This window comes from Salvia hispanica, chromosome 3, assembly GCF_023119035.1.
Source record: "Salvia hispanica cultivar TCC Black 2014 chromosome 3, UniMelb_Shisp_WGS_1.0, whole genome shotgun sequence".
Classification (NCBI taxonomy): Eukaryota; Viridiplantae; Streptophyta; class Magnoliopsida; order Lamiales; family Lamiaceae; genus Salvia; species Salvia hispanica.
Genome location: NC_062967.1, coordinates 48,859,440 through 48,872,609, shown reverse-complemented (window position 1 = coordinate 48,872,609; position 13,170 = coordinate 48,859,440). Strand labels below are relative to the sequence as shown.

Sequence of the window (13,170 nt, the reverse complement as noted above, 5' to 3'; positions counted from 1 at the left end):
TTTATTAAACATGAAGATTATTGAATATAATATTCGAAAGTTATACTCCGTAGTTTATTGATAAGATGATTTTCCCTGACAATCAAATTCGGAAGGAGTACCAATTTTAATTCTCTTAAAATAATTAGTTACACAATCTAAATTTAAAGCAAAATTCTCTTGTGCCACTGTATTGGCATCATCTCTAAGCCGCCGCGATGGCCTCAAAGACCAGAAAACTTCGATTTCCCATCTCTTAATTTCTAAACATGTATCGTGCCATGTTTTTCTTCTAGGCAAATTACCAAATAAATTATGAAAGAGCATGAGCATTTTGTTGAAATGATATTGTGCGTGAGGACAAATGATATTGTCAAAGTTATACTCTCTCTCTATAAAAAATAGTCACATTTATAGACGGCACTAATTTAATGATGAATTGGTAAAATAAAATAGAAAAAAAAAGTGGGTAAAATATAAGAGATGAGAAAAAGTAAGAGAGACAAGACAAAATGAATAAATTATGAGAGATTAGTTTCTATTTTTGAAATGAGACTATTTTTTTTTGTTGACAATCCAAAATAGCGAAATGAGAATATTTTTTTTTGACAAAGGAAATAACTATTTTTTGTTATGACAATCTAATCAACACAATTAGAACATTAACAAATATTTAACATAGTTCCTCCGTCCGTAAAATAATGTCTCATTTTGCTATTTTAGGGTATCTTTGATTTAAAGTCTCATTTTGCTATTTCAGGGTATCTGTGATTTAAAGTCTCATTTACATTTTTTCCATTCTAAATACATGGACCTAATATTCGTCTAACTCATGATACTTACATTAAAAAAAATTAATAATATAAAAATAGGGTCTACACTCTATTTTCTCATTTTTCTTCATAAAATTTAACAATTTCTTAAAATTCGTACCGAGTCAAATGAGATTATAAATGGCGGACGGATGAGTATAAAACAGTATGATATTGTATATGTAGTAATGAATAATGATATTGTTGTCCAATGAGGTTACATCTTGGCGTTAATTATAGTACTACTATATACAATGACTAAAATTGGTTTAATATAAAATATTGGTATTGTGGATGGATTTATACATAAGGTTGATAGGACTGAATTACTTTTATCATTTAATTTTATATTTGGATTAGTTGATTGTGGACTGAGGTAGTACAAGATAGATTGAAAGATTGCGATTAAAATGGAAAATTAGATAATTATGTTTTTTTTTTTTTTTTTTTTTTTTTTTTTTATTGTTAGATTTATAGATAAGGTTGATAGGATATAATAGGACTGATTACTTTTATTATTTAAATTTATATTTGGATTAGTTGATTGCTTTTATATTTGGAATAGTTGACTGTGGTACTACAAGATAGATTTAAAGATTGTGATTAAAATGGAAAATTAGAAAATTATGTTTCTTTTTTTTTATTGATGCAAAAAACATAAAATTATTTGAGACAACGAAAAATTAATAATTTTTGTGAGTGTATGCTTTGTACTTGTACATATGGAGTATATAGTAACTCGACAGAATAATTCTTGCCCTCGCTAATTCTTTGTGAATGTATGTTTCTAACTTTATACAGTACTAGTGTGTGTTATATCACGCGAAACAAGTACTATACACATAAATTAATTATGTAATTAATCCATTCGTCCCATAATAGATGGCACACTTATGTAATGACACGAGATTTTAGAAGATGTTTTGTGTGTTAAGTGAAGATGAAAATAGTATATTTATATTAATATGAGAGACAATTTTTTTCAGAAAAAGAAATGCGACACCTTTTGTGGAACAAAAAAGAAAAGAAAAGTGTGATATCTATTATGGGACCTAGAGAGTATGCTACATAGATGCAATACTGTAATCCAAGCTCAATTTGAGTTTAATGATATAGGGAATGATATCGTTCGAATGATCCAAGTTTATTGTCGTTTCATCATATTTTGATTAATTTTAGTCAATCTTAATGTATATGATTATGTAATTCTTAGATAGTCCGAAGATTTTAAAAGTTAATGAACATATTACTATAATCGTGATCAATATCAAATCAGTCTTAAACCTTAAACGTCGACCAATATCATTATAAGACAATCTGGAGTTCATTATAACAAACATAACAAACTTATAATGAATTTCAGATTTTTAAATTATGCTAGAAGATGTCGTTGTTTTTAAAATTTTGAATTCCCTATAATGAACTATACAAGCAAAGTTGTAATGAACTCCGCATTGTTTCATATAGCATTAAAACAATGCTATATGTCGAATAATTATTACTAGTAATTTATAAAATTGATGGGACCTATATATTTATATAGAGGTTATTGCAAAACTAGTGTTGGAATATTTTACTATCCCGTTAACAAAGGATGTATCATGTATATATAGATTGAATTAAAGAACTTTAAAGTTTATTAAATTTAGAGCTGCACGACTCGGCGGGTTCACGTAGAAATAAGCACGCCTTTAAATCGGACCCCGGTTCAGTCTGTCGTAGCTTGAACCGATATTTTATTTTGAAAACAATAACTTTTAGTAATACTCACTTTAATTTATCAAGCACCATGTTTGTGTGAAACCGGTTCGTTAATTTACTCGAGTGCTGGAAATTAAATATTGATGTTTACTGAAATTTCCACATTGGAAGCTTCTGGTTATCTGCCTAATTTCTTCGTGTGGTGGACAAATAACGACGAGAAGATAATTTCTTGGTTTACTAGTCTAGTCCATCCTCAGTATTTAATTTGCATAGACATTTAGAACATGGTACATAAATACGACTTCTTACTAAATTACATATGTAGTACTTATTAATTAGACATTCGATTTTATAAGACTTTCTTTAAATTGATTTATTAGAGAGAGAAAGACGGAAAATGATCTCAATAGACTAAGTCATAATAATATAAGGGAAAATAGTAATATGGGTTGTTTTATATTCATATAGCATTGTTTTAATGCTATATGAATATAAACACAAGCATAAATTGTTAATCTTAATTTTTTACCTAAAAAAAGTTAAACCAAATGATCTTCATCTTAAACCCTTTTTCACGCTTCACAATTTGTAAATGGTCGAGCACAATAATTAATTTTCTAGTTAGTGACAGAGGAAAAGTTGAGATGAGCAAGAAGATGATGACTGCTAAGCGTGGAAATAGTTGGAAGTCTATACAGGTCTAATTAAACCCATGACTGAATAATTAATTAAGGATATTTAAAATTGGACTGGAAAATAATAGACGTCGGTAGATGCGGAAATACGTGGCTCACAGTTGGAAGAATACGACTAGTTAAGAATATGCTCAAAATCTAATTTGGGATGCCTCCCATTTGTAATGAGTCGATCATTCACAATGGTGGATTAAATTAAAGTGAACAAACTCATGGAATCGAACTTTAAGCGTATTTCAGGTTATGATTTCGGGATCGGTTCGAAAACTGCCGGATTCAGTTTTAAACCGACGATTTTTCGCGGTTCAGTTCCGAACCGCTGGTTCTGGTGGTTTTTTGTGATTCCGGTTCGGTTTCATGGTTTTCAACGATTTTTCGTGGTTCCAGTTTGAAATCACCCAAAACCGGCAGTTCCAGCACAGTTTCAGTTCTTGAATTTTGAAACATGAACCGGTCCACGATTCCAAAAAGTGACAGATTCAATTCAATTTAAAACTCATGTAACCGCCAGAACCATAAACTTTGGGGGATCTTTGGTGGTATTCAAATGTTACGAGACATTAGTACAATTCAGAGCATCCGCATCGCCATCTCGATGCGGGCTTGGACTCGTCTCGGCGAGACGAACCAACATTGAGATAACAATGCAGCCCTCCCGTCGGGTCGCGTGTCCCTCCGCCTCGATGAAGCTGGCGAGCTCTGGCGCGAGGCGTGACGCCCACTCACCGGCCCGCGAGTGGGCATCGTCATGCTAATGCAATAAATAATATTTTTTTTAAAAAAAACATCGATTTTCTGAAAAAAAAATTGAAAAATTAAAATTTTAAAACGGTAATATTACCGTTTGAATTTAATTTTTTTTCCTTTTTTTATTCTATAAATACTCCCATTACCTCTTTCATTTTACACACAAACGCACTATCTCTCATCTTTGCCGACGGAGTAGTTTTTATAATTTAAGTGTGCAATTTTTAATTTCTATTATTTTAAATTATTTCTTTTTTATTTTTTTTAAGATTTTAGTTATGTGTTTTTTTTTGTTTTTTTAGGATTTTAAATTGTAATTTTCTTTTATTTAATGAAGTGTGTTTTTATTAATTGAATTTGTTGGAAATAAAAATAAAAAATAAAATATAAAATTGAAAGTATAATTAAGGGATGAGATGGTTAAGAGATGGAGAGTTACATGTATTGTCTCTTAGTTAAGAGATGAGGTAAAAAGTACAGTAGGACCTATGAATAGTTAAGGGAGGAGACGGTATTGCGACGTATGGACGTGGATGGTCTCACTCTCCGAAAGAAGAGAAGGAATGATACAGAAAGATAAAAAGGAAGAGACTAACACAGTACTAGGAAAGTGGGCTACATCTTCAGAATTTTTTAAAAAAATACTTTATAAAATAATAAGGCCCAAACACATTTAGTGTGAAAAAATATTTAATCACCAGAGATGAAAATTTGCCTCAGTTGTATATGGCAAAATCAAATCCAATTATATATGTTGAATTACAATGTTGACAGACTTTGAAGTGAAATAAAGGGAAAATTTTGTCCTCAATATATTTCAGTTATATAATTTTGTACTTCAATTTTTATAATTTTATAATATCTTCCTATGTCCCACCTCAAATTCCTAAAAAGAAATTATATACACAAATTCCACCATTTTATGCTTTTAGTCGAGATTTTGATTTTTATTAAATTTATCAATTTATATTGATTTTTTTAATTTAATTAGTTTTTAAATTAGTCTAATTAATTCGTTTTAGGCCTACAAAAAAATTTATGAAACATTGATTAATATTTTTGAAAAAATGTATGTTTATCATTGAAACGTTTGTTAAAAGCTGTATCGTCCGTCCGGTGTTTTCTTGTAAGTTTCTCTTGAATATAGAATAATACTAGATGAATAACTTCATGTCCTTCCGACGTTTCAGCTAATAGTGGAAATTTTATTTCATAATAGAAATATGTTATAACTGAGAAATTACCAGAAAGTTGGACTGAATCATCTTAATCTTCAGTTTTAAAAGCGTCGTACTCAAAGATAAAATAAAAAACTTTTAGGCAATTTAGCGATAGGGACCAAAATTATTTTTAAAAAGGAAACTAAAATCGAAATTGCCATATTTAAAAAACGCGTCTTAATGATATTATGGAACGAAATTTTATCGAAAATTCGTCTAATAGAGCCATGTATTTAGACCAATTAACCGAAGACTTTGATCTCCCCAAAATAAATAAATAATTAACTAAAGATATCGATCAGATTATATTGATTTACACGGAAACTACAATAGAAATTTCTAATGTGCATATATATATATATATATATATGTACATACACTCAACAACTAGAGATCAAACCAGTACTAGTATATATCCAAATAGCGTTTGTTTATCATTATCGTCTACTCCTAATTAAGACTCAATTATTGCAAATAATACAAATAGCATCTGATAGTGAAAATCTCATATAGATAACTCATGAGTAACAATGAAACAGAATTTTGTTGATTAATTAATGGAGTAAATAAAATACTAGTATAAAATTTGAGATTTTTTGAAACAACAGTTTTTTATTTCACGGAGAATCGAGATAAATTGGTAAGATGGAATGAGAAGAAATTATTGTTGTTAAATTTATGTAATGGGAGGTTGTGTTTAAATTATGAGCCATTTTGAAAGTAATGCGAAAATTGAATGAAAACTTATTTGCAATCTTAATTATATTCCATGTAATTAATGAGAAAAATTCTCTAACATAACAAGTTAGCAATATTAGTTGGTGTTTACAACTACTCCCTCCATCCCGCTTAAGATGACACGTTTTCATTTTTAGTTTGTCCCAACTAAGATGACACATTTCCTTTTTTGGTAACTTTCTCTCTCCAATTAATACACTCAACCACTTTTTCTCACTCCTATTAAAATATCCATCTTTCTTTATCTCTCTACTTTAATACTTACACTCACCTTCTCTCTCTCCAATTAAACACTTTAACCAATAACTCCTAAAATCCCGTGCCGGCTAAGCAATGTGTTATCTTAGCCGGGACGGAGGGAGTATTAATTTTTTGACGAGTGTAATCATTTATAATATAGAAACTAGATGCACCAAAAATATTGAAACTAATTTTCTTAATTTTTAGGCCATAATATAAACTTTGTTGTAATATTAATTAATTAATTAATGGTGTACAATTTTTAATATTTTTGGTGTATAAAAACAATTAAAGAAAATAAAATATTGAAGGTGGAAGAAAACTTATAGTAGTAGCATCAAATGAACATGTTAAGATCTTGTTATTAAATGCAATAAACATTAATTGATTTATAAAGTTATACTCCCAAATTGACCATATTTCCTTTTTCGTCCGTCCTATACAAATAGTCACATATCCATTTATGGTAACTTTTTTATCCTTCTATTTCACTTTTTTCATTTATGGGCTCACCATTTACTACACAATTTCAACTATTTTTTCTCCTTCTCACTTACTTTATCAAATTCCGCATTTAAACCCGTGCCAACCCTAAAGGGCCAATTTCTATGGGATGGAGGAAGTACTAAAATAACTAAAATCAGATTCAATCTTAATCCACGTGGCAGACTTGATTATCTAAGTATCGTAGATTGCTTGACTAGCTAGACTGTCATTTTAACTATGATGTCACTATTGTGCTCTGATTTTGCATCGCAGATTGCTTGGAACCATATATTGAGTTACGAGTTATGGTATATTATTTTCATATGTTGTCATTATAGTCTCACCAAAGTGCTCCCTTTTATTTATAAGTATCAATATATAATGTGACGTTATCAATCACCTCCTACACTACGCCATCACATACGTAAACATACATCTGCTTCGAAAATAATTTATTCAGATAACGTACGTTGAGAAACGACAGATCAGAGGGATTAATCATTAATGACTTGCGTGAATTGGATTGATAAGACTTGCTAACTAAGTTTCAAGCAACATATACTACTTTAATTTAAGTTTTGAAGTTGACAAAGTCTGTGTTTCGGATTGTATAAATAAGTCATTATACAAACAATTAATGATCCTGAACCCTTATACCTAAATAATCGATCAAAAATCCAAATCCAAATACTTAGATTTAAGAGCACAGGTGACAGATGTTCAAGCATATCAAATATAGCTCTTATCATCCAATTCTCTTCATTGAAGAAGGCTGACACTTCAACACTAGCAACTCAGGTAATCTATTTTTTTTTTCTTTTTTAATTTATTAAGAAAACTATTGATTGAATCGGTTATTTGCGGATCGATTTGTTTTGGCGTAGCTCTAAAAGTGAATCGCATATTGATATTATTACTTCGCATATGTTTTTTAAAACTTTTTAAAATCTCGGGAGTGACTCTCGTTTCTTCTCTTATACTCCCTCCATTTCATAGTAATGGAGGCGTTTCTTTTCGGCACAGAGATTAAGAAAAATTGTGATAGGTGAGTTAAGTAAATGGAGATTAAAGTGAAAAATATAAAAAGGTAGAGAGATGAAGAGAGAAAAAAGTAAGAGAGAGTAAAGTAGTGTGGAAAAAAGTGTTGACTTTTGCTAAAAAGGGAAATGACTGTATTACTATAGAACGTACCAAAATAAAAAAATAACGCTACTACTATGGAACAGAGGAAGTAGCATGTTTTTGGCGGGTAGTCTCTACCGTTATATCCATATAATATACATATTTTTGAATATAAGTAAATGTTTAATTAGAAAAGTTTGTACAAATACTTGAATAATAATACCTATTTTCGGGTTATATCAAAACCATTGATTTCAATTAATTAATGTCCAATATAAATAACTGAACCTATGCATATCTATCATCTGCAGCAGAAAAATTCGTTGCCTGAAAATTATAAGTAGGAATTAGGATCATCATTTTCAACTTATTTGGAATTAGGGAATACAACGGATTTTATTTCTACACACGTACACGTCAAAGCATGTCCCTCAAATTCAGGAGAACTTAGTCAAAAAAAATTATGCCTGTATTTATTAGTAAAAGTTAGTTAGTTGCCTAATTAATTGAAATAAATGGGTCATAGATGGTTGTTTAAAATATACTACTACGATTAGATTGAAATTTCATATTCAGCCATCTTATCCGAGTCCAATAAGAAGTAATTAACCAGCAAATATTTTATTTTTATGCTGCCCAAACACGCCTGCTGCCATGAAACCTTGTTACCCACTTATTATTAATAATATTATAATATCATTATTATGAGTAAAAATTATCCAAATAGTTTATACTATAATTTTATTGACATTTTATACGTATGTTGTGGGGAAAAACATAGATGCGGAGTATCAAATCTATCGCATAATTTTCGGTATACGTGATTCTTGGTACAATATGATAGTATGTATTTTATTGAGAGAGTTCGCTACGGTGCTATGAATTTTCCGACGCTGCGGCATACCAAAATTTAAGTTTACACTGTCGTAAATAAACCAACATTAATATATAAAGTAAAACGGAATAAACCATAAATTCCTAATACCAATTATATATATATAATATATATTGGAGTAGGTTTGTGTTAAAATGACAACACCTCTTAAAGTGACACCGTGACACATAAAACGCTACACAGTAATCTATAGATTGCTGTATAGCGTGTTGGATATTGCTGGCCGAGAAAAAATTGTTGTATACAGTGTTGTATATTGCTGGCCGAGATTTTAACACTTGAGCATTTTTTCTATTGCCACATGGCAGCTTATTATTCGTCCACGTGTACAAATGATTGGCTAGGAATGGTGGTATGGTGTTATTTTAAGAGGTGTTGTCATTTTAACGCACTCCTATTGGAGTATTATATAACTATGTATCGGTATCGTGGTTATACTGTACAAAAATCCAATATGCTATGAAATTCCTGTACACCAAAAAGGCGGTACAATATTGACCATGTTAAAAATTTTAGTAAGGTAAATGTATAATTTTACTCATACCGAATATTCGGTCCAATATACAGTATGACACTATCGGTACAGTATATTATACCGATCCACTCCTACATATAAGCTTACCATGAATTTTATGTAAATTAGATGTACCACAATTGCAACATGTCGATTGTGAGAAGCAGCTATCACAACTGCTACGACCACTATGAGTTAAAAGAATACAACAAGCTATTCAAATGCGACGGCTGCAAGATGAAAGGCTTCGGACCGCGATACCACTGCACTGCATGTGGTTGCGAGCTTCACAAAGAGTGCAGACACCCAAAACCCACCATTTACCACGAATACTTCGGGGGCTCCACTTTCACATTCCGCCACCAACCCTACACCAGACTTGTCAGCCATAACCGTCAAGAATTCTCTAAATGTTGCGACGCTTGTGGCAAGGACATATGCGGCTTCAGCTACCGTTGCGAGGAAAATGACAAAGACATGCACCCTTGTTGTGCCAACCTTAAGGAGAAGCTGCTCATCGACAACACCATTTTCGATCTTCAGTCCCAGGTTTCCTCCAAGTGCATCCGGTGCAAGAAGAAGAAGATTACCGATGGAGCAAGAGACGTACGAGGCTGGTCGTATGTCTCAACATGCGCTAAGTACCATTTCCATGTGTATTGCATGGTTGAATTGGTGCACGATGCATGCATGAGGTATGGTGAGGTTGGGCCGGGAACTGGTGAGCTTGCTAGATCTAGCAGAGGCAGGGGGAGTCGTGCTGAAAAGATGCTTCGGATGATCAAATCGGTCGTCAAAATCATTTTGGCGGCTCTTTTGGGAGATCCTACCATGCTTATATCCAATGTTATTGTCGACTTGGTGTCGCGTGGTTTCTAGGACTATTTACCAATATGTATTTTGTGTTGTTTGAAATAATTATCCAAGACTTTCAGATTTGGAGGCTTCTCTTGTTATTCCAAACTATTTTGTTTGTACAATTGTGTGAACTTTAATGAACAATTATCATTTTGTTTTATACAAACTTTAAATAGAAGCCATATATATGTAGAGATTATCTTAAGTATTGCACGTGTTGCATACATCAAGCGTTTGTGTTATTATAATTTTTTTGTTAAGAATTGTAAAATGATGGGTAGTTTGGTAATGATTGGTTGTCGGCATACTGGTGTGAAGTGTGGATTATCATTTTTTTATCTTGCTAACTAAACAACACTACTAATTTTTCTTGTTATTATCTTAAAGCTTTTCTTTTCTTTACATTTTACAATATTTTATTATCCCTACTAAACATAAGTTATCTCTTTTTTGAACAAAATATTTTCTTCTAGAAGTCGAACAATAGTATTTAAGGAGGACATATCAAGCAAAGAGTGACATTCCGTCATAAACCTCAAGTTTGTTGCTTCTCCCTATATCAAGCAATAAAGTGAAATGTTCAGAAGTTTATACTGTTGGCTTGCTGTTTTAAATATGGCAACTTGAAAAGGAGATGTTGTAAGAAATGGTGTCACTAATGTTACTTTTACGGTTAAGAAACTTGCACCACTCTGTTTAGTTTTTTAAAAATTTCTTCATCAGTTCGTCCACAGTTCCTTCCTAACTAGTATCCAAAATTAAGTCATTTCTCATAGATTAGAGAAGAGAAAAGAAAATGTTGTAAATAAAATGCTAGATTAAAGAAACAACTTTAGTGCTTGTTTATGAGAGTGACAAATATGGGCATTACCAAGTAGAAGGAAAGTCGACAGCAAGAACAAGTTATAACTAGAAAAGGCAAAACAACTTCATAGTTTCTTGGACAACATCACATACATACAAGTCGAGCATATCCATATCCGACATGTGCCTCTTAAACTCATCCAAGAGAGGCAAGCCATGGACATTTCGTAAAGCAGCTATTGCATATTTGATCTGTGGAATTGTAGATTTTATCAAAGACTATGTCATTCATCATAGGATCTCTGTACCTAATCATATCAAAATATACTATTCAGAAATTGATCATGATCAGCATCTCATTCCTCTTTAATACAATATATTGATGAATATAATATAATCTTAATATAATCCACATATTTTATTTCTAGTGTGTGTTACCATTTTATTAGAAAAATTAAGTGTGCATTAACACCTATTTACCTATTACACCTATACGTATCTGAATATATCTATACATACCTATGCGTATCTTTAATCAGTATGTATCATACGTTCATCTGAATTGAATTGAATTGGAGTTAAGAACAGGGTTAGGGTTTTTTTTGATTTTGGTTTCAAGTTTAAAACTCTTCTGAAACCAAATAGAGAGAGATGTCAGATCAAAAACTGACGCGTATCGCCATAGTGATCTCAGACAAGTGCAAGTCTAAGAAATGTCGTCAAGAGTGGAAAAAGAGTTTCCCTGTTGTGAAACAGGTAAAACTCCTCTATTCCATTTCCAATTCCAATTCCAGTTCATGCATACGGTCTTCTTTTACTTAATTATACTAAATGACACCGCTTCTATTTTTATTAGTTTATTTTGTAAGTTTTTTTTTTAATCTAAATTGGGATTTTGAGCACTGGGTGGTGATTGCATTTGATAATTTGACATGTTTAATCTCAAGTATTACTTGCTCATAAGATCATGAGGCATGTTTGTTTGAGAATAATAAAATTACTACTAATGTGCAAAACACATAATGAAATCTATGCTTCCTAGTGAAGTGATGTCCATTTTGCGGTTCTTATGGGAGATAAAGACATACGCTGGTGCTTTGTATTCGTAGAACTGGGTGGCACTCTTTAGTTCAATCAATCATCATGAGTGTGGCGTGACTTAGTCTTACCATTGAACCCATTATGTGTTAATAATATAAGCAATAACTGAATTTCTTGCTCCTGCTTCAAATACAAAATTATTATCTATAGTCTTTCAGGAATTTTGTTTCTCAAACTTAGATACGTTATATATTGATTCACTAATAATCCCATCATGTGGAAATTTTCATCTATTTAAGTAAATAAATGGCTAATACCATATGGGTATTTTTTCTACAAGTTGGGAGCCCAAACCCAACAAATCTCCTCCCTCACAACTGTGTGGAGGATCAGGTCATTCCGCCGAGGGAACAACAAACTTCAAACCTACATCTTGGAAAATCTTGGTCATCATTTGACCAAACACATAATGGTCATAGCTAATCTTCGTGTAGCCTTGTTGCCTCAATACAAATTCACATTTCTTGTACCAGTGTCTTCCAAAATTGTCAAGACAATGTTGTATACTTATCATTGGTTGCCATTGTTGTAGCTATGTATGTGCATTTTCATATACTCCTTTCGTTTTTTCTTATGAGTTAACACTTTTATGAAATTAAAGAATTTCTAAAATAAATTGAGATGAAAAAATTGAGAAAAAGAAAAATAAGAGTGACTGAATGTTTGTTTTTGTAAAAGACAAATGACGGAACATCTAAAAAAGAATACAACACAACTTAATTGGGACGGAAGAAACATTTACTATAAATATTAAGTAACTCGCATTGCACTAAATCATTTGACTCATTGTTGATTATAAATTACAGTAACATATAAAAATGAATAGATAGTACTAGTAGTATATTGATAGGCATAATATAATCTTTAATTTGTAAGATTTTATTTAATACTTTCTCCGTCTCAAAATAGGAATCACATTTGATGTGTGCACGTGTTTTAAGAAGGGTAAAATGTAGTGGGTTGGAAAACTTAGTGGAATATGTGGTTCATTTTTTTATTGGTATTATAATAAAATGTGAGTGAAGTTAGTTGGTGGAAAGTGAGAGCGAAAAGAGAAATAAGATAAAATGTGACTCTTGTTGTGGGACGGAGAGAGTATTATGATATGTATTTAATACAAGATGAATGATATGCTACATACCTTGTGAGCACCACTCTCGTTTGACACACGTTTAGTGTTGTTCAATTCGATTTATATATTTTGTTTGATTTTAATACATTCAAAAAGTATTATTAAAATTTTTTATTTCACAAA

General features: G+C 31.3%; 1 protein-coding gene across 1 annotated transcript; it reads left to right on the top strand.

Annotated features, from left to right (window-relative positions):
• Window positions 1-7,277: 7,277 nt before the first annotated feature.
• LOC125216429 lies at window positions 7,278-10,090 on the top strand. Its single transcript, XM_048118139.1, has 2 exons — window positions 7,278-7,419; window positions 9,282-10,090. The coding sequence occupies exon 2, from the start codon at window positions 9,282-9,284 to the stop codon at window positions 10,029-10,031; it is 750 nt and encodes a 249-aa protein (XP_047974096.1). The 5' UTR covers window positions 7,278-7,419; the 3' UTR covers window positions 10,032-10,090.
• Window positions 10,091-13,170: the final 3,080 nt, after the last annotated feature.

What these genes read in the sequence shown, in the direction of transcription:
- LOC125216429 (XM_048118139.1), top strand. Translation starts at nt 9,282, where the DNA reads ATGTACCACAATTGCAACATGTCGATTGTGAGAAGCAGCTATCACAAC.